Source organism: Balearica regulorum, chromosome 2 (genome assembly GCF_011004875.1).
Source record: "Balearica regulorum gibbericeps isolate bBalReg1 chromosome 2, bBalReg1.pri, whole genome shotgun sequence".
NCBI classification, from domain to species: Eukaryota; Metazoa; Chordata; class Aves; order Gruiformes; family Gruidae; genus Balearica; species Balearica regulorum.
The window spans coordinates 26,033,998-26,059,340 of NC_046185.1; the positions used below are offsets into that span (position 1 = coordinate 26,033,998).

The window sequence follows — 25,343 nt, forward strand, 5'->3', positions numbered from 1 at the left end:
TCAACCACATTCACAATCCAGACACTTTATGTGAACACATCCAATACAAGTAAGGTCTTAAAACCAGTGGTGACACAGAAACACCGACTCTCCAGGAGCATGGAGGAAGGAGAATGGAAATTAGTGGGTATTTTTTCTGTAGTGGCTCACTGATACTGATTATGGGTATGACTGTGAACAGGAATTTGGAGTAGTGTTCTAGCCCATCAGGGGAAGTGGACTGGTTTGGCATACAGCATTATTTACTGTGGTCTCAGACTTGGAAGGGCTTTTGGAGAGCTACGTAGAAGCATCTAACCAACAAAATGCTTTTGCACACTTGTTTTTTTTTTAAAAAAAGGCAGTTTAAATACTTTTTATGTTTTTATGTGTTTGGGCAAGATTTCCATACATTTCACCCAATTTCCTTTTTTCTCTCCAAATACCTTGATGTTTTTCCTTCAAATTGGTAGATTTTGTGATCCCAGTCATCATCATCAGGGGCACGGACCTGGCCCAGTACAGTCGTGGGGAGGATACCTAAAACAACACAGCATGTAAGTGGCACGGTTGGACCTCTCGCACCTACACAAACAGGTTGGCCATTCAGGTTTTACTGGTTTAAGTCTAAAACCTCTACAAAAATAGTTATGATGGTTCCTGAGAGAAGAGGTGCACCAGTTTGCAAATACCACATGGTGTCCTACTTATTGGGTATTTGCTGTATGGCTACATAGATTTAATTCAACAAGTAGCTGCAATGAAAAGCGGATGAGAAGGAAAAAAAGACAAGCCACCTCTGAGGAAAAATGTAAGAGATATTCAGAAACAATATCAGAATTACTCATTTTCACTATTTTAGCTGCAGTATCCAACCAACTTACAGAGTGCTTTAGACAGGGCTTGGGCAGGAAAAACAACAAAAATGCTGACTGGATTATAAAGGGCAAAAAACAATAGCAATTTGGAGGAAATTACAGCAAGACAGAGAGGATGTCCAAAACACAGTAACCAGCCTTATTTTGAGTAGATGTTGAGACTTTGGGGTGAGATAGAAAGCAGCATGTATTCTCCTGGTTTTGCATCCTCTCAGCAAAGTTCACAAATTAGTATTTTTTTGTTTTACAAAAGCTATTTCTGAAGGAAAGATGCACAGGCATCTGAATTCATATATCTACTGATCAAGGATACACAAAGAAGAGGAAAAAATGTAGGAATTCACATTGTGAGAGGGAACAGCACAAGGTTGCTGACAACCCTGACAGCTGAGGGACGGCATGCAAAAAGGAGAGAAAACTGTACCTCTCCTGCAACTGTGGCAACGTTCATTGGATATTTTGCAGGAGGCAGTATACAGGATGCCCTGGTGTTTGACTCTTACATTATATGAATGTAACACAAAACACGATAGTAGCCTTCTCATTCTGTCTCTCCTTAATATTTTACCTAACCAAAGATCTGAAGGCTTGAATAGTCCCTCCCAGAAATTAACAGTACAGATGAGTTTAACATTTAAAAAGGCAACTAAAAGGGAATTCAGGCTTAATGAAAAGATCTGGAACTTAGGCTACAAGCAGAGTTTCTTAGCAAATAGCAACCAGACTCAGTTTCAACTTTACAATAAACCAAACTTGAGAGTGAGCACACAACAGGCAGAACAACATTTCAGTACAAATAAATGGTCAACAGCATCTACACAGAAGTAGCTTCTAGTGTGCCCACAACAGACAATCTATTTAATGTGCTATCAAACCATGGGATACACAGCATAGTAGAAGAGGAAGGAAGGACCTGAGCCTACATGGATGCAAGCATCTCAAAATTTTTTTACCTGTGTGGTTTATTTTGCTGTTGGGCTTATTATGTGGGGACCTTGGATCACAAGAGAACTGCTAGCTGATTGCCAAAGCAAGAAGGGAAAGGTGGCTTTTCTTGCACTGCCTGCAGCCAGCATTCACAGAAAATTCCCCCATAACAGCATTTGCCAGCTGAAGGATTATATGAATGTCTCAGGCAGTTTACACATGAGTTCAGCTTAAGATTATTCACTAAAACTGAATTCAGTTTGGAGGAGAAAAAAAATTTGAGGAGGAAGAAAAGGGTTCTCAGTATTCAGACTCATCACTTCTCAGCAACATTATGAATTTTGTTATTTTTCCCCCCTGAAATGTTAATGCTGCTGGAAAACTGCATCTGAAAACAAGAGACCATTACTCAAGTTTGACAGAAACACACATAGAGCAGCAGCGAGCTATGCTCTTCCTTCAAGGCTAGCTCAGTTTCTTCTACAAACCAAATGGCCCAGAGTCCTGTGCCCCACACACATACTGCTCTCCGGTGGGGCTTAAGCAAACTTCAGAAGCACCTCTACTAAGATCTTAGCTTATGTGGAACGGGACAGAGGCCTGTGAATCTCACAGCTGCTCCTTTGGCATTACTGTCAAACTTGGAAGCAAGCATCAGGGAGCAATTTACCATCATAGCTGTAAATGAGACATTCCATGTAGCCAGCAGAATGCGGGTGGTCATTTTGGTCTCCGATATTCACAGTCAGTGTGTTGGTGGAGCTCATTGGCGGGATCCCGCTGTCTGTGATCAGGATGGGCAGGTAGAACACCTTGTGCACTTCCCTGTCAAAGGTACGCAGTGCGGTGAGCAGGGCACTGCCGTTGTGGAAGTCCTGCAAGTCGAAGTTAGTCAAACTATCGAAATCACTGAGAAGGTGAAAGGAGAAAGGTGCTCCGTTAGCAGCAGTGTCTCGGTCCTTAGCGTACAGCAACGTAGAGGTCTCGTTCATTTGGACGACCTGTGGAGAAGCTGTGTTTTCCCAGACCACTGGGTTATAATGAGCCTCAAACTCTGGCCCGTTGTCATTTATGTCCTGCAAAGTCACTAAAACAGTGGCACTGCTAGTCAGAGGGGGCTGCCCCATATCAGTGGCAATGACAATGAGCTGGTACTGTGTCACTGTCTCATGATCCAGCAGTCCTGCAACCACCACCCACCCATCACTAGTCACAGAGAAATGTCCACCTGGGTCAGACTTGTTTAGCAGGTGGAAAGAGAACCTTCCGTTCAGGCCAGAATCCAAGTCAACAGCAGAAACCTGAACAACTTTGGTGCCAACTAGCGCATCTTCCCCTAATGCAGCCACTTCATAGAACTGGGGGTAGAAGACAGGAGCATGGTCATTGGAGTCTTCCACATAGATCACGCAGTGAGCAATGCTGAAGAAATCCGTGTCCTCTGCTTTCACAGTCAAATTGAACACCCTCTCATGAGGCTTCTCAAAGTCAATCCGCTTTCGTAGTCGAATAAACCCACAGTTGTTGACTTCATCTGTCTCTATGGAGAACTTGCGGTCGTTGTCCCCATCAAGGATGCTGAACGTCACCATGGCATTTTCTCCCTCATCTCTGTCCACAGCAGACACCACTGCCACCTCAGTGTTAATACTCGCATTCTCAGAGACAAATGCCGTGTAGATCCTTTGCAGAAAGACTGGAGCATGATCGTTTACATCAGTCACTAAAATAGTGGCGGTGCCTGTCCCAGTAAGCCCTCCTCCATCTCTGGCCTCAACCACTACTAGGTATTTGTCTTCCTTCTCCCGATCCAGGGACCTGAGCACTGTATAGATGGTGCCACTAACTGAGTCAATTGAGAACAAGTTCAGATTAATTTCATTTTGGACATTCTGAATGATGCTGTATGTTAGCACAGCATTCATACCAGCCTTTGGGTCATCAAGGTCCACTGCTGTCATTTCCATGACAGGAGTGTCTGCCGGAGAATCCTCAGGTACGTGGCCCATGAAACAGCCATCCAACGCACAGAGGAAAAGGGGTTCATTGTCATTCACATCCCTCACTTCTATGATCACATCTGCAAAGCCAGTCAGTCCTTCTCCGCTCTCATCTGTTGCAAGAACAAGAAAGCGCCACGTTGATCGCTTCTCACGGTCTAACCTTTTATTTGCGCTGATCTCGCCTGTGTTCTCATTGATGCTGAATTCGCTGCTAGCCCCCTGTCCGTGCAGGGAATAGTTAATGGCATTTTGATCAGCCGCTTGGTCAGGGTCTGTTGCAGAAACCTAGAACAAGCCAGAGCAGGCAAGTGTTTATGTAAAAGAAAAGGGGAAATCACTATTCTTTTGTTGATGTCAGTTAGTATTGTGCAGGCTAAATAAATAGCATGCATTTTAATAGCAAATATCTATTGGTTTGAGTCATTCAGGTCAAGTAGTCTTTCAATAAACTTCATGCATGGCCTAGAGAAACAAAAAGATCACATTTAGACAGACGAATATATTCTACTTCCCAGTATATTTTGGAAAGAGGAAATAACTGCCACAAGAACCAAGTGGAAGTAATAACAGATCTGCTGAGCAAATGTTTCTTGCGAAACTTTTTGGAGCTGGAATACAAAGGCAAACAGGGGCTGTTTCTCTCTGAGTGAACAGAAGGCTGCAAAACCAGGGTGGCCATACATCCAAGCTGATTATCAGCACAGGCCAGAGAGAACTCCCAGCTCCTGATTTGTGTCCAGGAATTGTTTGGGAGACTGCTAGTTGGGCCAACAAAGCAGTCCTCATGCCAGGGACTGCTCTAACAACAAAACAATGAAAATGATCAAGTCCCAGAGTCAAAGAACGATCCCTGGTAATGTTTATTTGATAGTATAAATGTAGTCAAAGACTCTGTGACTTAAATGCATGAGGTACGTGTGCCAACCACGCTATGCTTATCCAGTTACTCAAAATATGCTGACTCTGCTTTGTAACGGAAAACCATCACATTTGGAATCATAGAATCATTTTAGTTCGAAAAGACCCTTAAGATCATCGAGTCCAACCGTTATTTATGCTGGTCAGGGGAACAAGTCCATCATGCAAAGCCAACTAGGCTTTTATTATTCTCTTTTTTACAGAAAGTTTCTAGCTAAATCCTAATACCAGGGCTCACCCACCCTAAAGCTGCTACCTTTTTGGATTTTTGTGAATGGATGGCATTGAGCTGAACAAAAAGTCAGGTTTTGCCCTGCTTTGTGCAAATTGCTTTACCTTTAGGACAAGTACAGGCAGATCTGTGAGCTCCTCCAAGACATTGCCCTGGTATTCGTTCTGAGTGAAGACTGGTGCTTCATCATTTTTATTGATGACATTGATGATGATAAGAGTGTGGTTTTCCCATTTTCCATCAGAAGCTACAAGCCGGAGCTCATAACGTTGGTCTTGTTCATAATCCAGAGGCTGAGCAATGAAGACAGTTCCAACCTCAGGTTCCACATCAAAAACTCCTTTCACATTTCCTGATGTGATCTGATACCTTAGTTTGGCATTTGCACCTACAAGAGAAAGCAAATGACCACTGCCTATCCACCCTCTGAATGCTCAATCCAGCTATACACAGTGGACATGTATCCAAGAGAAATCTTATTTGCCCAGACTGTTACAGTGTGTGGGGGAGATAAAACATAGACACAGACACAAACACAAACAAAATGACCCATGTATGTAATTTGTAGGGTCTGTGTATGGCAGATCGGGGTTTAGGTCTACATTTATATTTACAAACATAATTTGCAGTCACAGACAAGCACCTATTTATTGATAATGAAGGAATTGTGTGCCTCTAATTTATTGTGCATTCACTTGCCAATAATAAAAAAATAACATACTATTAAAATATTAGAAGCGATTTTTGCTCAATGTTTCCTAAGCCTCCCATTTCAAATGCCGATAATCCTTAACTTTTTTTGACCACTGGATGGTGCTAAAATATAACAGAAGTTCCCTATTTTGAGCAAGAATTAATCTCGGAAGAACATTCCACCTGTACAACAACAGTTGTTTGATTGCTGCAAAATGTTTAGGGACAACAAAAAAAAAAATGGTTTAGTGTTTCATGTTTACTTATTTGAAAAGGAAAAAAAATACATGACATCGTGTTCCAGGATAGAAAGTAATTTCCCAGATTAAATAGGTGAACTGCTAGGAGTAGAAAGAACATTCAGCATTTTAAGTTAAGAGTCAACTGTGGATGAGAAGACTAGAGCAGCATGGATGGCAAGAAAGTGGAAAGGCCATGCTGAACATTAGTGCTTGGGAGAACTTGGCTGCCTTTGCAGCATGAGTTTGAGCATCACTTGCTAGTCACTTTTGCCAAATTCTCTCAAGTGCAGCAGCCTGTTTTAAATGGTCTCTTTACTTCTCCATCACGGGCACTAAAGAGGCACAGGCATTACAGCACTGTCACCGAAGGGAATGGTCAACTCCCAGCTGCTCCCAGCAACACGTTCCTCTGGTGCTTGTTTGGGCTCTGTCACCAACACACCAACTTGACTTCTTTTTTTCAATGGGTTTGTTTTTCTCCAGCAAGTTGAGCTGGACCAACTTGTGAAAGGAGCAAAAATGTCGCAGCAGAAGCAAAGGGAGGAACTGACCGGCAGTGCATGGTGTTGGGCTGGCTCAGCCCCTCTGGTCTCACCATGCCGTAGGGGCAGTTTCACACCATCGGAGCTGATGAGAAGTCAGCCCAAAAGAGTGAGCCCCTAAAGAAGGTCTGGCTTTCTCTTTTATCCTGCCTTATTCCTGCCTTCTCCCTGTCTTCATTTCTGGCTATGTCATCCCACATTTTCCACTGCCTGTCTGATTCTTCTGCAAGCATATTCTACCCACTAACTCACCAAAAAGCACACAGGTTTGGTTTTCTTGCAATAGTAATAGGTAAAACTGACTCCCAGGGAGATCTGGAAAGCACAGGAGTCAGCACAAAGCAAGCACATGCCCAGGAGTGAGTTTTTATATTACCTCTTATGAAGTTACAGCAGGGTTGTGACTCCAGGAGATCTCATTCTGCCCCAAAGAGACTGCCAGCTAGCTTAATTAACCTTTGCATTGCAGACCTGAGCACCTAATAAAAGAAAATGCTCCTATGTGCCCAGAACTTCTCTCCTCACTTTTACAAATGCTTGAAATGCTTAATCATCTCCTGAATGCAGAGATTTGTTTGCCCATGAAGGAAATAACCCTACACAACACACAGTAATACTAAGAGGACTTAGAAAGACATGCAGAGTCCACTTACCCTCATCTTTATCATCTGCTGTTGCTGTCACAACGGGACTTCCAACATCCCTGTCCTCATCTATGCTGACCTCATACACTGACCGAGGAAATGACGGAGTGTTGTCATTCACATCACTGACAAAAATCCTTACGTAGGCTGTGTCTAAGAAGGAGATGCAAGAGTAACATGCAGACTAGAAATGGCAGAGGTCGAATACCTTGTTGTAATCCAGTCAGCTCACATACCCTCCCCCCCCCAAGTCTAGAAAAGTTGAGGGGTCCAATCTCTGATGTCTTTTACCTGATATATAATTCCTTACTAATTTTACCTGTGTTGGGCTGCCCGTGAACACCAGGTCTAGCAGATTCTGAAGAGTCCTGAGACTGAATTTCAATCAAGTAAGAGGCTCTTTTCTCTCTGTCAAAAGAGGCATGGGTGGAAATAATTCCTGTCTCAGGCTCAATGGTGAAGAATTGGTAATCCTCACTAGCATCTTTCAATATTAAGTAGTGCACCTAAAAAGGAAATAGTTAAGAGAGGTTGCATTTTCCACTTTCATTTGTATGACCATGTGCAGTGACCTCCCCCTCCTCCAGCAGCCTCCTGGGTCTGTTTGCAAAGTAGCAACACTCTGAGGAAAGACAGTTCATCTGGACATAATTTTTCTGTCTTTTTCCCATTTTGGTATAAAACCCCAGAATTCTCAAACAGAAGAACATCTGTACCAGTGATATCAAGGCCCATCAAGCCCAGTATCTCATCTCCAACAGTGGCTAGCAGGAGCAGTTAAGAAAGATCATGAATAACAGAAGGACAGAGAATGTATGGAATGAATTCTTCCCTGGTGACTTCCCAGCTTCTAGCCACCCACGATCTAAAAAAAAAAAAATGGAGCTAACGGAGAGTTTGGGTCCTATTCAACAGGACTGAACAAATGAAAACCTCCACTGATGAAAGCTATCCACATTCTTCCCTTTAACAAAGGTTTGGCTTCCTCCTCTGAAAAACACATTTCCACCCCCACCTCCAAGTCATGCCCAGAGCACCGCCTGGCAGTTCTACCAGACAGGTTGCTCTTCAGAAGTTGCAAAATGACAGTTACAGAACAGCACATCTCTACTAGCCAGAGTTCCCTCCCAGAACAGCTAGTAGTATATTTGGAAAAGGCTCAGGAAAATGCACAGAAAATGAGCAGTTTCCTTCACAAAGCTGCTTTTTCCTACGATTGGATCATTATGACAATGATGGTTAAATGTTGATTTGACCAACCATTTGACCAATGATGGTGAAATGAAATGTTATTTAATTGACCATATTTAAATGGCTGTGTTTAACTGATCATAGTCACTGATGGTCAATTACATAATGAGCTGAAGAGGCAAGAGTTTGGAAACATGTTCTGCAGCCACCTCCACTTGTGTTGTCATGGGAGCAACCCTGAGAATCACAGTGCTTTGTCAGAGTTGCTGGATCAGGATAAGCTCCTATGACGCAGGATCCCAAGATCATGAACAGCATCTTCTCTGCCTGCATCCCATATTATGCACATCAGGCATATGCTAGACAAATGCTTGACAAGTGCTGTAAGAAGTGTTTGTGGCTCATTACCCTGTCATCTGCTGTCTGTGCACTCTTACTAATTACAGTACTAAAACTTGCCTATTGGGAGGAAAAGAATTGCACGTAAGGTCAAACCTCTCCATGTAGGCCAGAATCCAAGTCCGTAGCTAACACCTGAACCACAGATGTGCCAACATCAGCTCCTTCTGGCACAGACACCTCGTAGTTAGAAGACACGAAGAATGGAACATTATCATTGACATCTGCAAAAGGAAGTGATGGGGACCACAATGAGAAATGTTTGAAGACTCTTTTTTTTACTTTATTTTTTTCCACAGTCATAATTCTGCTTGGAGAAAGAACTCTCATTGTTCACAGTAAGAAGCAATCCTGCTTTGGGTCTCCCCATTTTCATGGCAGCTGTCAGGAGGCATTTTGTATTTTATTAAGGGCTGATTAACATACAATGGAAATGAAAATTGCAGAGTTGATGAAGAACATGTCTTTCCTGGCCATTGCAGGGCAGTATAAGCAGAGTTATGTTAGGCTTATCACTAGGACCCAATGATTATTAAGGATGCAGCTGCACATTAGCCTCCTCTCATCTAACTACTGGCCAATGTCCATGTCCAATGGCATGCTGATCTTCCCACTCTTGTCATCCTGCTCTAAGCAATGGGATCCTCCTTCCCATGAGCTGGATCACGTGGCGGCCCTGTGCTCATTTGTTTCTCTGAGAGAGACTGACTTTCTGGAGAGAAAAGGGTTAGCTGTGATCTGACACGCTCTGCGGCTGCGTAATCACCAGATCCAATGCCAGGGGTGTGGTGGGATTGGGCAGGTGAGGGAAGGGAAGGGCTGCAGTCAGGTCAGATTAGGCACAATGCGAAGCCACATTAAGCATCTATTAGTGCTCATCTTGCTTGTCTTCCTTGCCTGACCCCTGTAGAGACCTAAACTGGAAAAAATATGCCCAGTGTTTTGAAGGGCCAGTTTCTGACATGTTTTCTCCCTATAATTGTTGTGTGGGACCAGGTGAGCACAAGGGACAGGCAGGACAACTATGGTAGCACTGACTTGGATCCATTTAATCTGCTCTGGAATCACGTCCTCCTGCTCAACCCACAACAAACCAGTCCAGTGTTCATCTTTGTAAGATGACTAAGCTCAGAAATGCTGCATAGTCAGTCGTCTACATCTTTTCGCACTTCTCACAGTTTAACAGCCACATTTTGAAAAAGTCATTTTCCTGTGTTGTGGCACAGTACCAAAACAGAGGAGCTGTAATGACAGTTCCTCAGATCCATCTGTCTTTATGAAGAGCAGACAAAAGTCTTAATATTTAATTCTGCAAACCCGTAAGCACACATTTAGTTTTACTGCTGCCACATGACTCCACTGATTCTGACACATCACTATTTGCAGGAACAATGTCCTAAATTACTTTTTTTTAAGTTGTCGGTGTGGGCTCCCCTAAACCCCAATTTTCTTTCTCTCTCATGTGCATAATAGTCTGTGAAAACTTCTTTTCTAACAGGCTTTTTCTTCGTATTTTATAGAAGAAAATCTGTCTTGTTAGAGATAAGTTTCAGCAAATTCACTGAGCAAGGTAAGGAAAATATGATGCTATGAAAGACTTCCTTTTCTGTGTACTTATGCATAAGTAAAGGACAATTCTGCATATGAAACTTTCTGGTGGTTATTTCTCTCTTAAAGGTGTTTAACTTTTTTTTTTCTCCAACTAATACATACATGTGTGCAAACCTTTTTTTTCATATGAAATACTAATTTATTGAAAATGGATTTTTGCTTGTGAGCAAAATGAAGTTTCTGCCAAATTCTGACAGTAATAACTGCATTATAGGAAAAATCTTTTGGGACAGGGCCCATAATGTAAATGAGGCTCAGACCCTGACTTGAAGCACTCTTGCTCTACAAACCTGAAGGGTTTTTGCATTGGTGGACTATGGAAGACAGGACAATGCTGTGATAAAGTGAAGCAGGGAAGTTGGATTCCTATTCAAATTACCATGTAGGTGTCTCATTTCCATGGTGGTGAGCGAGGTAAATGTTTTTGCTGGAGACTTCATTTATTCAGATTTTCATCTAAATGTCTACATATCAAAAGTAACTCCAGTAATGCTTCCAAAAGCAGGGATTAAAATCAGATTTATAGTTTTATGTGGATCTATAGTAGAGCCTTACAAAAAGAACACACTATAAGGAGGGTTGGATCAAATGTTTGAAAACTGTACCTATTGTCAGGACCCTTGCATTTCCATTTCTACAGTTTTAACCTCAATGTTAAATAGAAAATGTAACAACAGCCCTTAAACAGATTGGGTTTCTGTTTGATATCTATCTATATCTGAGCTGTTTCTCTTTCTAATAGCACAGAGCATTTCTAGTAATACTTCTCTCCTTTCAAGAGCTTGGGGCATTTACTAGATATTTTTTCCTCCTATCAAAAGAAAATCTTTGCAATTACACTTATAAAAGCAGGCACTAGTGTTGCATAAACATTCATACAGCCCATTTTTGCATTATCACATTTTCACATTTTACAGTTGCACTTAGAAATTGTCTCAATCAGACCTTTTTAATGACTGCACGACTTCCTTTTACAGGATAGAAACATACAAAGCATTCTTAGGTGGCTTGGCATTTCATGGTTGGTACCGTAATTCGGTGTGTTATACTTAAAATAACAAGACTATTGTTCCGAATGAGCCGTTCTAAGAGCAGCAAAGCTTACCTGTTATGTTCACACAAACAGTGGTAAAGGAAGCTAAAGGGGTCATTGCTACGTTTTGCGCCCGGACTGTCAGGGTGAAAAACTTAGTTGTCTCAAAGTCAAGTGGTTCAGCGACTAGAAGAGAAGCAGATCCATCAGCTCTGTTTGGCTTCAGATAGAAACGAACTGGCATGTTAGTCTCTGGAACTTGACCCTCCTCCAGATTATACGTAACCCTGGGATCACCAAGAGGGGATGTGGCTTTGATGGTCTGAAGAAGAAAAGAGCCACCACATATGTTCATGAAGTGTGGGGTTGCAAATGTTAAATGTTCAGCTTGATGGCAAGAACATACACGCGTATATGTTCTTCAAGAACACACATGCCCGTATGACTTGGATAACAGACAGAAGAGAAACAGTTTACAGAGCTGAGTTTCATTTAGGGTTGCTGCAGGTCTTTAATCAGCAGCAAATTTACCTGCCTGTAAACGTGCCAAGCCAGAACTGCATCACTGGCCAAAGGAAATCCCTCCTCTCTCCTCCTTCCAAAACAAAACCAATCCAAAAGGAGACTGTTTCTCCACTGAGTGATACATTTTACCAGGCAAGATACAGAAAAACCTAAACTGTTTGCAAGTGAATGGATATTACATGCAGGAGGAGGAAGGCAGGAATTATCTGGCAATTTATGGAACAGGCTATCCTTAAAGAATAAGTCTGTCCAGGTTAAAAAGGAATTGGCTTGGGTTAGAAAGGCCCAAAGCAAACTACAGCCGTCCCATGCTGTAGTGCTAAACTGAGAAAAGCTGTAGGAAAGATGTGGGCAGGCAGCACAGTCCACTGAGGATGCAGGAGTGAGGAGCCGGCCCTTGGTGGGAACGCTCAAGGATTTCCCACACAGGCAGGGCATGGGTCTCGCTTCTCACGCAGAGCTGCTGCCTGCAGGAGCACACCCTGAGGGCCGTTGTTCTAAGAAGTCCCTGGGAAAACTGTTGCCAGCTGAAACGCCGACCTGTTCTGCAACAGGTACTGCTGACAAACACTAGCTGGGTACACAGCTGTGAAGGCTGGTCAGCAAACAGCACAGCGAGGTAAGGTTGCAGGGTGAGCACCCATGCACTCTTAACACCGAGACGGAGCACAACAGAGGAAGAAGTGGAATAAGAAAAGAAGGAGGGAGGGAAGTAATTGCACTTTTAACATACCACTATCTTGGTGTCACGAATGGTGTTTTCGGGGATGGTTACCCAGTATCTGCTCTGCTCCCACTGGGGTGGCTGGCTGAGTGCATTAGTGACAGTTACCATCAGCTCCACAGTGCTGCTTCTGTTCCCTCCATCTGTTGCTGCAATGTAGCGACTGATGCGCGTTGTCTATGAAACAAAGAAGATGGAGGATACTTGCAAACCACTTTGTGCAAATCAAGAGATTGCAACTAACCCTTTGCAATGGATTTGAGGGGTCAGAGGTTGTGCTGTTCCAAGCAGAGTTGCTTTACCTGGGATAGCAGGCGGTTCACGTATACCCAGCCCGTGCTGGGGTTGATCTGGAAGTATTCCACTTGCTGCTCTAACATTGAGTATGTGACGGCAGCATTCACACCTTGGTCATTGTCATGAGCGGCAACACGGAGGAAACTCATCCCCACTGGAGTGTCTTCGCTGAGGAAGTCTTTGAAAAGACAAAGGTATTGTCAGCAGGTCTTGCTGTGATTTACCAGGCTGTGTGTGATGACAGAAATACTCCTGTAAAACCTCATAGTGCCTTTCATGGGAGATTAAATGTTTCTGTAATGAGGCAGGTGTGTTGGGTTTGCGTGGCAAGGTTTTGGTTGCGGGGGGGGGTTGTCCACAGGGGTGGCTTCTGTGAGAAGCTGCTAGAAGCTTCCCCTGTGTCTGACAGAGCCAATGCCAGCCGGCTCCAAGACAGACCCGCCGCTGGCAAAGGCCAAGCCAATCAGCGCCTCTGTGATAACATATTTAAGAAAGAGAAAAACAGTCAGAGAGAGCTTTTGCAGCCGGAGAGAGGAGGGAGAAGATGTAAGAACATCTGCAGACACCCAGGTCAGTGCAGAAGGAGGGGGAGGAGGTGCTCCAGGCACCAGAGCAAGATTCCCCTGCAGCCCGTGGTGAAGACCATGGTGAAGCAGGCTGTCCCCCTGCAGCCCATGGAGGAAGGATGAGGGGGTGTAGAGATTCCACCTGCAGCCCATGGAGGACCCCACGCTGGAGCAGATGGAGGCACCCAAAGGAGGCTGTGATCCTGTGGGAAGCCCACGCTGGAGCAAGCTCCTGGCAGGACCTGTGGCCCTATGGAGAGAGGAGCCCACGCCAGAGCAGGTTTGCTGGCAGGACTTGTGACCCCGTGGGGGACCCACGCTGGAGCAGTTTGCTCCTGAAGGTCTGCACCCCGTGGGAGAGACCCACGCTGGAGCAGTTCGTGAAGGACTGTCTCCCGTGAGAGGGACCCCATGCTGGAGCAGGGGAACGATGAGAGGAGTCCTCCCCCTGAGGAGGAAGAAGTGGTGGAAACAACATGTGATGAACTGACCGTAACCCCCACTCCCCGTCCCCCTGTGCTGCTGAGGGGGGGCGGAGGTTGAAGCCGGGAGTGAAGTTGAGCCCGGGAAGATGGGAGGGGTGGGGGGAGGTGTTTTAAGATTTGGTTTTATTTCTCATCCCTCTACTCTGTTTTGTTTAGTAATAAATTAGATGAATCTCCTTTCTAAGTTCAGTCTGCTTTGCTTGTGACGATAACTAGTGAATGATCTCTCCCTGTCCTTATCTCAACCCATAATCTTTTCGTTGTACCTTTTCTCCCCTGTCTAATGAAGGAGGGGAGTGATAGAGCAGCTCTGGTGGGCACCTGGCCCTCAGCCAGGGTCAACCCACCACAGGCAGGTTGTAAAGTATCGTCACTAACAGAGTGCCCAGCTTCCCCCTCCCTGTCCCCTGACATGCTGGGCTGTTAGTGACGCAGGTTTACTGACTACGCCGCTGCCGGCACTCATGCCTCTCCACGGCGGCGCTGGCAAATCCCGCACGCCCCGTGCTTCAGGTCGTGGCCCAGGCTGCTGTGCTCAGCTGCTGATAAAAGCAGGTTGGCATCAAAAGGAATTCTGTGTGAATTGAATTAATACCCAACGTGAGCAGCGGCAGCAGCATCGCCAGCGGGAGGCAGTAGGTAATAGCCAAGCCATGAAGGCTCAGGTGATAGCGAAGATCCTCCCAACATCCCAGTGTTTTGGAGAAGCTGCCCAGGGCAAGGATGCAAGGAGCATTTTATACGTGCCCCTTTCCTTAGGTCTCACTCGTGTTCCCAGCAATCCACCTGAGGCAGAGGCTGTGTCTTTGTGTCCGTAGTCCTAGACAGACCAGTCTTTCTTTGAACCTGCTTTTATAAACATCATCTAAAAATCTAGTGGCAGAGAGTCGCACAGCTGAAGTACTCAGTGCACAGAAGAGTAATTAATTTTGTCTTCCTAAAGCCTGATTCCTGGCAGGAACACCAACAAAATGATGGGAAATCATGAGCAACCATTTCCTACTCCCCTCCTCTCTGTGAGGCAACAATTCCATAAAAAGCTATCGCATCCTGCCGGCTGCCTCTCTTCCACACCCAAGTCTTTAGATTGCTCTGATCTGACTTTGGTCCTGCTCTTCCCTCCATCCTCAGCCATCCAGCCACAATTCCTCCTCCAAGCAGCCACGGGTGCTTGCCTGACCGGGTTTTTGAGCCATTTCCATGCACTAAGGCTCCATCAGCTCATTGTATTGAAACTGCCTTGGCAGTGGGATGGCTGCCACAGTTAGGTTTAGACAACCCAGTCAGTCTATTTAATCACTTCTTATTCAGAAAACATTTCATATCTTTGAGTCTCCTCTAGCATTTTCAAGGTGTGACAATCAGAATTGCACACTGTTTATAAAGTGAAGTGGTCATATTTTCTGTTTTGGTTTTCTCCCTTAATATCTACAGGCTATGACAGTGGGGCAATAAAACCTTAAACCACAACAACTGCTTGCTCCGTGAACAACAATTTGAGCTTTAATTAGCTTCCCTCATCCCCCAGGACATGTAATTGGCTTAGGATTCATGTCCCTGGTATGTCAGTAACAGCCAAAGCTACTCTCAGAAGAGATTTACTGGCACTAAAGTAAATTAATGAAAATGGAATTTATTGCTAAGAAACACTGTAAAAATAGCCCTTTTTTGTGTGTGTTTACATTTGTGCTTTTATAGTCAAATCGCATTATAAGAAAAAAATACAAAATTACTTGGAAGGGCCGTACTCTCTCATTTCACGTACTTCTGCTTGCTGCTGGCATAACTCTAACACTTGCTATACCATCCCTACTGCACAGAGTTAAGCATTTCTTTAATGTCTGTTTTGCATGCAGATGACAAGATGCATGGCTTAAATCAGGGATTTGACCAACATCCTAATGCAGAGGAATAAAGAACCAGCAGTTTCCAAGAAGAATAGAAACCTATGACTAATGGCATTTGATCTTGTTGGAGAAGAAGCTATTTTTAATTCTCTGACGTACAAACATTGATTACTTATGTATAGATGCTGAAAAAGTGCTATGCATGAAGTGACCTCATTATCTGCAGTTTCCCCATCCCAAAGGACTGCCTTTGCTTCAGGACCTTTGCTGGTTCCCTGTGTTCATGAAAAAAGAAAAAATATCTGCCCATTCCTCGGAAGTGCTGAAGCAACCATAATTACCAAACACAACCTCTCAGCTTCACCACTTTTAAATAAAAATAAAAATAATAATAAAAAAAAAATCCCAGGCAGTTTCACCTGAAGGACATGTTTGAAGGTAGAGAGGTTCATTTTTGCACAAACATTACCTTTACCTCAAGGACTTCTCTGCTCTGTCCTAAAATATTTCTCTCCAGTAAGACAACTCCCACCTGACTTCTCAGCACTGCTTTGGCCAGGTTTGCAGAAACCCCTGGTAGGAATGCCGAAATGGCTGCTCCCAACCTGCACATTGAAACCAATTTGGCACTTGGAGTTAGTCACTATAAGATACTCTAAAAGGTACAATGCAATTTTCTTTCTCTCCTTGTGCATAACTCTGAAGTGCAGATGTATACATAGACTCTATCCTAGCAGCGACTTCTCCTCCTTGTTAAAATCCTGCCGTGCAAGCATCCAACCTCTTTTTGAATCCTGCTAAAATGCTGGCCTCTGTGATGCTAAAAACTACTTACTTAAGAGGCATCCTCTTTTTAATAAGGCATTGGTCACTGCTTTGCCCTACATAACATTTCCATAGAACATGTCTCCAAAACAGATTAGCTGTCACATGCGTCATCAACCATTTTTACCATTTTTGGTGAGGCAACTATGCAAGGAAGGGCTTGTCCTAGTCCAGCAGCTAGGGAGTACGCCAGTCACTTCTGGGTGACATCAAGTGTAGAGGGTGCAAGTGTACTGAAGTGCAGGATTATACTGGAGAAGCGGCGAGTGGAATTAAATCCAAGACTGATGAAAAGCACGTCATGTGGGAACAACAAAGGGAATGGCACCAGAACAAATGGGAAAAGCTAGCTCAGCAGCACAGTTACAGGAGGCATTGGAGCTCATCACCAAGCACAGGCTGTAAGCCAAGGATTTTGGGCTGTTTGACAGGAGATAAATACCGCTCCAGCCTGTTCGCACGGAGGAGCTGTGTTAAAGAGACACAGATGACAATTGCTCTTCTAGTTGGGGTTGATGACTTCTCAGCTAGGATGTCATGTTTTGTGTTGGGACATCGAATAAAAATTCAGTATGCAAAAAAACTGGGCAGGGCAAAGCCACAAAGGGAAGGGATCGGCTCTGCCTAATCTGTAGGAGTGAAGACTGTCAATGTATTTAAGAGTATTGCAATGAATGAAGAGGACAGTGATCAGTTCTGCATATTTCCACTGGCGATGGATTAAGCAGTACTGGCTTAGTGGTCAGCAAAGGAAGACTCATCACCTAAAAACTGATCACTGTTTGTGTTGGTTTTGCATGGCAAGGTTTTGGTAGTGGGGGGGCTACAGGGGTGGCTTCTGTGAGAAGCTGCTAGAAGCTTCCCCTGTGTCTGACAGAGCCAATGCCAGCCGGCTCCAAGACGGACCCGCCGCTGGCCAAGGCCAAGCCAATCAGCCCCTCTGTGATCACATATTTAAGAAAAACAGTTAGAGAGAGCTTTTGCAGCTGGAGAGAGGAGGGAGAAGATGTAAGAAACTCTGCAGACACCAAGGTCAGTGCAGAAGGAGGGGGAGGAGGTGCTCCAGGCACCGGAGCAGAGATCCCCCTGCAGCCTGTGGTGAAGACCATGGTGAAGCAGGCTGTCCCCCTGCAGCCCATGGAGGAAGGATGAGGGGGTGTAGAGATTCCACCTGCAGCCTGTGGAGGACCCCACGCTGGAGCAGATGGAGGCACCCAAAGGAGGCTGTGATCCTGTGGGAAGCCCACGCTGGAGCAAGCTCCTGGCAGGACCTGTGGCCCTATGGAGAGAGGAGCCCACGCCAGAGCAGGTTTGCTGACAGGACTTGTGACCCCGTGGGGGACCCACGCTGGAGCAGTTTGCTCCTGAAGGTCTGCACCCCGTGGGAGAGACTCACACTGGAGCAGTTCATGAAGGACTGTCTCCCGTGAGAGGGACCCCATGCTGGAGCAGGGGAACGATGAGAGGAGTCCTCTCCCTGAGGATGAAGAAGCGGCAGAAACACCGTGTGATGAACTGACCGTAACCCCCACTCCCCGTCCCCCTGTGCTGCTGAGGGGGGCGGAGGTTGAAGCCGGGAGTGAAGTTGAGCCTGGGAAGATGGGAGGGGTGGGGGGAGGTGTTTTAAGATTTGGGTTTATTTATCATCCCTCTACTCTGTTTTGTTTAGTAATAAATTAGATGAATTCCCTCTCTAAGTTCGGTCTGTTTTGCTCGTGACGATAATTAGTGAGTGATCTCTCCCTGTCCTTATCTCAACCCATAAGTTTTTTCCATTGTACCTTTTCTCCCCTGTCTAATGAAGGAGGGGAGTGATAGAGCAGCTCTGGTGGGCACCTGGCCCTCAGCCAGGGTCAACCCACCACACTGTTATAAGGAACTATTAACTAGGTTCATGTAGCAGTACTGGGACGGGTATTTCAGACACACTCACACTGATAGCGACTGTTCTCAAACTTGGGATCGTTGTCATTGACGTCAGCAATAAGGACGGTGATCTGACACACGCCGATCAGCGGTTCCTGTGCCTGGTCAGTAGCAGTAACAGACAACGTATACTCCCTCTGCTTCTCCCGGTCAAAACTCTGCGTGGTTGTGATGACTCCTGGGAACACAGACACCTCCTGTTCTGCACTTCACAGCCTCGGGACTGAATTTGCAGAAAGGGACCAGCACGTCTCACGCACAAGAGGAAGTTCTGACCACACGCAGCACAAGCGTCAAGCTTAATTCACACCAACCCTGCAATGTATGTCTTGGGCAAGACCTACTCCAATTCCCCTGTCTCTCCTCTTCTACATGCCACGTACTGCCAGGGGTCAACAGCTTTCTCTCCTGCTGCCCTGATAAGGAGCTTCAGTCTGAGTACCTGGTTATCTCACTCCTCATGGAGCAGAGAAGGACTTTCTCCTCCTCATCCAGAGGCCTCTCTTAGGTTTACTCCAGTGACAGTCCAAGTAACTGAAAATTTCTGACAGGTCATTATTACTCTGTGGAAGAGTCACACACACACAGAAGGCACAAGTGATATGACCAAAATCACCTCTACTACAGGAGCTGGAGGCTGCCTTGTTGAACAGAATAAAATAGGGTAAAATCATGTAGCTCAGTTAATAAATCAAACAATTTTCTCCAAATCTTCAGCTTTTCCTCTCTACTCCAGGTCTCTCACTGTCTCAGCTCTTTTCTTCTGGCTGGGAGACTTTAAACTGGCTTCTTGAGGCCACTTCCAGACCTGTGTCTCTTCTATGCTAGGGACCTGGATTCTGCTGCTCTGCTGTCGGCCCTTCCAGTCTCCTGTGCAGTCCTGGACATGCAAATATCACATCTCACTGTTTTGACTATAGAAACTTCAACAACTTTTATAACTCCTTCATCTGAAATGCATCAAGACTGTCTGTCACTGCCTTGTTCTGGTAGAAGGCTTTTGCCTCTATACACACTGCACCAGACCTCCTATTTGTGCATGAGATGAGAAATAAACCATTTCAAAGAACTGTCAGGCCACACTGAAGGGAAGAACAAACTCCATCTGTTAGAGTCACACTTTCTGCTCTGTATTTTTATAGCTACACTTGATCCAATAGGAAAATAACTGTTACAGAATAGCTTTTAATCTTCTTATTGAACTGGGGTTTGTTTCCCTACTTAATTTGTCATTTAAATCACTATAATCTTAATTTAAACTATGTGCACGACTATCCACATAGTCAGAACTTTTCCCAGTGTTTATTCTACAAGCTGCTATAGCTAGCCCTGCAGTTACACTGTTAAAGCATGAGCCCGCGTGGATGCTACATACTCCCTCTGCTTCTCCCGCTCAAAACTCTGCGTGGTTAACTCCTACAGTGGCATTTTCATTACAATACAACAGCATTTTCATTTTATTTCTGTAACCTGAAAGCTACTGACCTGTGTCTGGATCAATGCTGAAACCTAGGGAAGATCCATCTCGGTGCATGAGCCCATACTTCACTTCTCCATTAACGCCGAGGTCTGCATCGTAGGCTTCTACCTGTAGCACATACGTGCCTGGAGGCTGATTCTCCAGAACCCAGGTGCTGTCGCTGTAGTAAGCGCACTAAAAATACACCCAAACATCCAACCCTATTTATTACACAGAGCCACATGAATTCGCTGCACAGCATCAATATTTTTTCCAGCACATCTGAGAAAAACTCGGAAGAAAATCACTTCTATTACTTATAGTCACAAAAGAAATCAAGCTCTAAGGGAGAGGAAGGAAAAAAAAGAATAAAGACTTTGATCTGTAAGTATGAAGCAAGCTGTCTGCATGTTCTTTTACAGATTCATCTTGCTCTGCACACACAGTCCCTTCAGCCCACCAGCAATCACCGATAGCCAAGAGTAGTCTATAACCCCAATTACGGATGGGAAAAGAGTATCTGCAGAAAGACATCTTACCTCTCTGAAGACAGGCTTGTTGTTATTAATATCATTAACTCCTACAATAACCTCAGCAAAACTTCTGAGAGGGGTGGGTCCCCCCGAGGCATTGTCATCTATCGCAGTGATGTTCAGCGTGTATCGTGGTCCTTTCAGGTTGGGCGGTGGGTTTCTGCGGAGTTTAATGATACCTAAATTTGGAAGCATAAGGTGTCATTTTATTTTACCGTGTAAACAAACAAACAAAATCAAGTGAGCATCACATTTCTCTGCCACTGTATTGTTGGTTCAGTTTGTATTTTGGTCGCAAAGCATAAGAATCAGTCATCTCCGACCGTACAGTCCTTGGACCAGGATGCCAGGTTTTGGTTGATATTTGGAGAACAACCATCATATCAAAGAGCTAATTCTCACTGATACAAAGCATCCCCCCTTTTGTGGATTATATAAATATGGTGCTTTCTTATGTTTTTTGCCACACAGGTGAAGCACAGTCAATATAGATTAGACCAGTAAATAACTGTGTTGTAAAGCCTCTTTCTGTACCTTTCTGACTATCCAGTTCAAAGTTGCCCTCCTCATTGCCTCCTGTAATCAGATATAGCAGCCCATCTCCATCAGGGTCCTTTGCCCGAACAGTAGCCACTAAGGTGCTGGGACCAGCATCTTCCGAAAGGAAAGTTCTGTAACTGATGGACATAAGGGAGCAATGACACCACATTCAGTATCAGAATAACCACCACCATGTTAACCATCAGGCAAGATTATACATTCGTTATGAATGTAATTTTTTTTAAGCTTTGGGCATGCAATCATGGAATCTTTAATCAGTTTAAGACGAGACTGATCATCTTTGTTCAGTATAGGGTATGCATTTTAGGACTGCAATCCTGCATTTTTGGTATACATAATTTCCAAGGATCTTTTGGAAGATATCAATATGCTCCATACTACATTGCACTGCAAACCAGGATCACTTATCTCCTAAAGATGAGAAAAAGGACTAGTATCTGTCATGCAGTGTTTCTTACATCCCCATATACTAAGAGAAAGCATCAGAAACTAGACATGAATGTAAAACTGTATTTCATTTTGTAAATAAATATATGTACATTTTGTCTTTAAAACATGTTTGTACTTTAAACTTGTGCAAAAAATAGAAATTGTATTCATTCAGGAAAGGAAATGTTTGCTAACTACCATCTTCATCTGTCATATATTTATACATGGACAAACACTTTGAGACCTAGAAGTCAACACAGTCAAAATCATTCCCTATAGAGTTAGGTCTTTTATTCATTCTGTTCTCTATAAAGTCAATATGCTGGTATCACAAATGGTGTATTTTTTTTTGATACAATCTAGAAATGAAAGGCCAACTTTGAAAGCCTTTCTTCATACAAATTACCCTTTGATTTCACTGGTACTTATAGTTGCACAAAACAAGAAGTGACCTTTTAAGCAAGCGTTATTAAGGGTACACGTATGAACAGCATCTTTAAAAACCAAAGCAGGTGTTCAAGCTGGCTTACATGGACTGGGAGAAGACAGGAGCCTCGTCATTCACATTGGCCATTCGAATCCGCACAGACGCCGTCCCTGTCCGAGGCGGATGTCCTTTATCGACAGCTATCACCACAAACTCATACATATGGTTTGCTCGCTCAAAGTTCAGCCTCTGGTTAGAATTGATGACCCCATGATGTGTGATGGAAAAATCAGTGCTCTGGATGAAGTAAGCGATCTCAGAGTTGGAGCCGGAGTCGCAGTCTGTTGCAAGCACTATTAGAGAACACATTTAACAGAACAGTCATGCTGCAAAAGAGGTTTGCTTATGATATTTCCTATCAAGTCAACTTCAGATACTTTTTTTTTTTTTTTTTTTTGAGAACAGATGTCACCTAAATCTGTGTTTTATCCATAAAAAAGCCTTATTTTTGTGATAAGAGTCTGGGAACTTAGCAGGAGGCTGGGAGTAAAAAAGTAAAACAACACTTCCCCCTGCTCCAACCCAGTCTGAGAGATTGCAGCAAGGTGAGTTTGGAAGAGAGCTGTGATCCCAATACTACACAACATGCTTTGTACAAATAGCAGTCAACACTGGTAATTACCGCACAATCAATATGCACGTTGGTAGAACATTATCAGTCATAAACTGTGTCCTCACTCTCTCCGGGGATGCCGTTCAAATTTAATTAGCTCCCAGCTATGTTATAGCTAAAGTACTTTTTAATTACCTGGCACTTCAAGGTACAAAGAGTGATTAAACATTCCTCCCCAGCAAGTGTTTAATCAGTACATTGGGTGTCCCATCTGCTCTGAAGCAGCAAATCAGCAGAACAAAGAGCTAGAGCTCACAGTGTAGTATCAAAAGTGATTCTTAAGAGCAGGAGCTCACCTCTTTAATTACCCTGCCATTTTTCTAGCCAAACAATGAGGCTTCACATCATACTCACACTGGTATTAAACAAACTCCTTATTCTACCAGGAGGAGACAGATGCAGCCATCGTGGTAGCACACAGCCTTTCGGAAGTGATTTCAGTGCCCGTAACAAGCACATGGACACCCCGGCAGACAGCTACAGCATCATCCAAAAATGAGATGAAGAAACAATGACCGGTCACAATCAGAATATCAACTCAAAACAGGAAAGGGGAAGAGATGGATTTCAAAAAGTGCAGTAAAATGCTGTGCTTAGTTGTAAAAAATCTTAACTACCTCTGCCTGTGTAAGTAAGTTACTCATCTCGGTTTAAAAAGACATTTAGGATGGTTGTAACATTTTGTTTAACTTCTCTCAAAATCCTGCTGTGAATAAATGTTTGGGTGTGTTACAGACTACCAAAGCAAGGGCTTTAAGGTTAATCACTCTCTTGCTGTACTGAAAGATGAAATGTGTTAAAAATCCAAGAAAGACTGAAATGAAAGTGACAAACTCGTTAAAGTTAGTGGTCAATTATTGGTTTTAGAAAGACATGCAGAAAGTGATAAACATACTTGATTTGAAAAGTTCTGATTTAATCTAAAGTAATTAGCGAGACATTGTAATCATTCACAAAAATACATTTTATGTGCTTAAAGATCATACTTTTTTTTCCCCAGATGTTTTCTGGCAAATAGGAAACACGATGCTTACTTGTACGTGACAAAGGCATGCCTTACTTCCCAATAGCAACTGGGAACTCCATTCCCCTGCCATTTTCATTCCATCCTGCAAACTGATCTGCATTGCAAAGGTATTTCGAGGATCATATAGCAACTACAAGCAGGTCTGTGCTAGCTCTACCCATGCTATAAGCTAGCTTAGTGCAAGCTAAGCCCAGTTCAAAGCCTAGTATGTTAGCACAAAGTTGCCAACCACAACTCTAAGCCTTGTTTTGCTGGCACAGTGGTGCAGCTGAATTACGCTAACCCCTGCTGAGACCATACCTCCATGCTTTTCGGATCATAGCTTGTTTGCATCCAGACATCTTAATGCACATGCAGTCAGCATAAATCTGCCTGTAATGACAGACTGACTTGGCTAGCGTAGCATCAGCACTACAAATATGCTATAAGCCAAACTTTGAGTGTGTTAAAATAAGAATGGTTGATGACTGAAACCTACATTTACATTATCCAGTTTTAACAAATGGCATATATCATGGTATCTTTTTTGCTACCATCAGTTGCAACCCAGTCAGTCACAGAATGGCAAAGGTTGTTCTGAATTTTTTTTTTTTTTTTGTCTGTGGGACATCTAGAGGTTGCAAACATCCCACCCCTCAAGGAGCTATAGCGAGGGTAAGAGCTGTTTGGGGTTTTTTTCCTGAGATGATAGTTGATTTGACAGTCACAGTTCACGGCGCAGCACTCATCCGGCACACGGACTGCACATACTGCTTCCTTGGTGGCCACTACCAACGCTGCTCAACCTTCACCCACCCATTTTCACTGACTGTCACTATACTTCCACTTCACATTTTCTTTTTTTAAGAAGGTTCTTTCTCTTGAAATGTACCCCATATGGCAAGACAACCAAATAGGCTGGAATTGCAAACCATACTGCACAGCTTTGCCGTTCTGCTTGCTTTGGACATGGGGTGTACTTTTCTTCCCCACAACCAGGTGAATTTTGATCAGCTTTACAAGTCTCCTGGAGAGAAAAGCATTCATCTTTTTAACGAAAACCACATGCTTAGGAATTTTTAGGAGTTGATCAATTTATTTCTTGCCAAGAGCCATTAAACCAAAAAAAAAAAAGAGCCACAGCAAGCTCTGAACTCTCTTGATAAGTATTTAGAGAAAGCAGACCCTTGTTATCAGCTTGTGGCTATGCAAGGGAAGCTAAGCTTCTTATCAACACTGTGTCCTGCACGTGTTCAGCTTCAAATTCAGGAAATTTACATTGTTGTCTTCAAAAGACATGTTAATTTTTGCTAAGTCTTGCCTTGGCACTTTCCCATTCCTCACATGGTCCATGACCCCACTGAGGTCTCAGCCCGTGTTCCCCTTACTGCCTCTACTTCCAGCTTGAATACTGACAGCGAGCCTGTAAGTGTTCTCCCAGTTTTAGGCAGAACACATCTGTGGCAAGTATCGCATCATGACAGACTATATCAGATCTCGAGACATCCTTGAAAGCATTTAACTCACACCAGTAAAACAGGTTGGAGAATGGACTTTAATTCCTTGTCTGTTGGACTCTGCAGACTGAGACAAAAGATGCAGCATCAGCCAAGTTCAATCCTTATTTATGCAACCACAGTATTTTGAGAGTGACCTTGAAGTTTTGGTTGGAATTTAGGCCTTAAAATTATTTCCAGCAGATCTAATCTTTCAACAGAAAACTATTCTAGCCTCTAAAAAGGTCATCTGTGTGCTCAGGGATTACGTG

At 43.9% G+C, this 25,343-nt stretch overlaps 1 protein-coding gene across 1 annotated transcript in view; it reads right to left on the minus strand.

The window, feature by feature from the left end:
• The window catches only part of LOC104629307 (neural-cadherin), a 63,806-nt gene that overhangs the window by 16,291 nt on the left and 22,172 nt on the right, over positions 1–25,343 (minus strand). The window contains exons 6-19 of the mRNA XM_075743685.1: positions 22,000–22,249; positions 21,014–21,156; positions 20,486–20,658; positions 19,973–20,141; positions 18,495–18,665; positions 12,844–13,016; positions 12,551–12,718; positions 11,365–11,614; positions 8,745–8,872; positions 7,378–7,564; positions 7,068–7,211; positions 5,042–5,325; positions 2,455–4,072; positions 426–519 (exon numbers count right to left, since the gene is read on the minus strand). Of these exons, the coding sequence (XP_075599800.1) occupies positions 426–519; positions 2,455–4,072; positions 5,042–5,325; positions 7,068–7,211; positions 7,378–7,564; positions 8,745–8,872; positions 11,365–11,614; positions 12,551–12,718; positions 12,844–13,016; positions 18,495–18,665; positions 19,973–20,141; positions 20,486–20,658; positions 21,014–21,156; positions 22,000–22,249 (3,952 nt within the window). The remainder of the gene's footprint in view (positions 1–425; positions 520–2,454; positions 4,073–5,041; positions 5,326–7,067; positions 7,212–7,377; positions 7,565–8,744; positions 8,873–11,364; positions 11,615–12,550; positions 12,719–12,843; positions 13,017–18,494; positions 18,666–19,972; positions 20,142–20,485; positions 20,659–21,013; positions 21,157–21,999; positions 22,250–25,343) is intronic.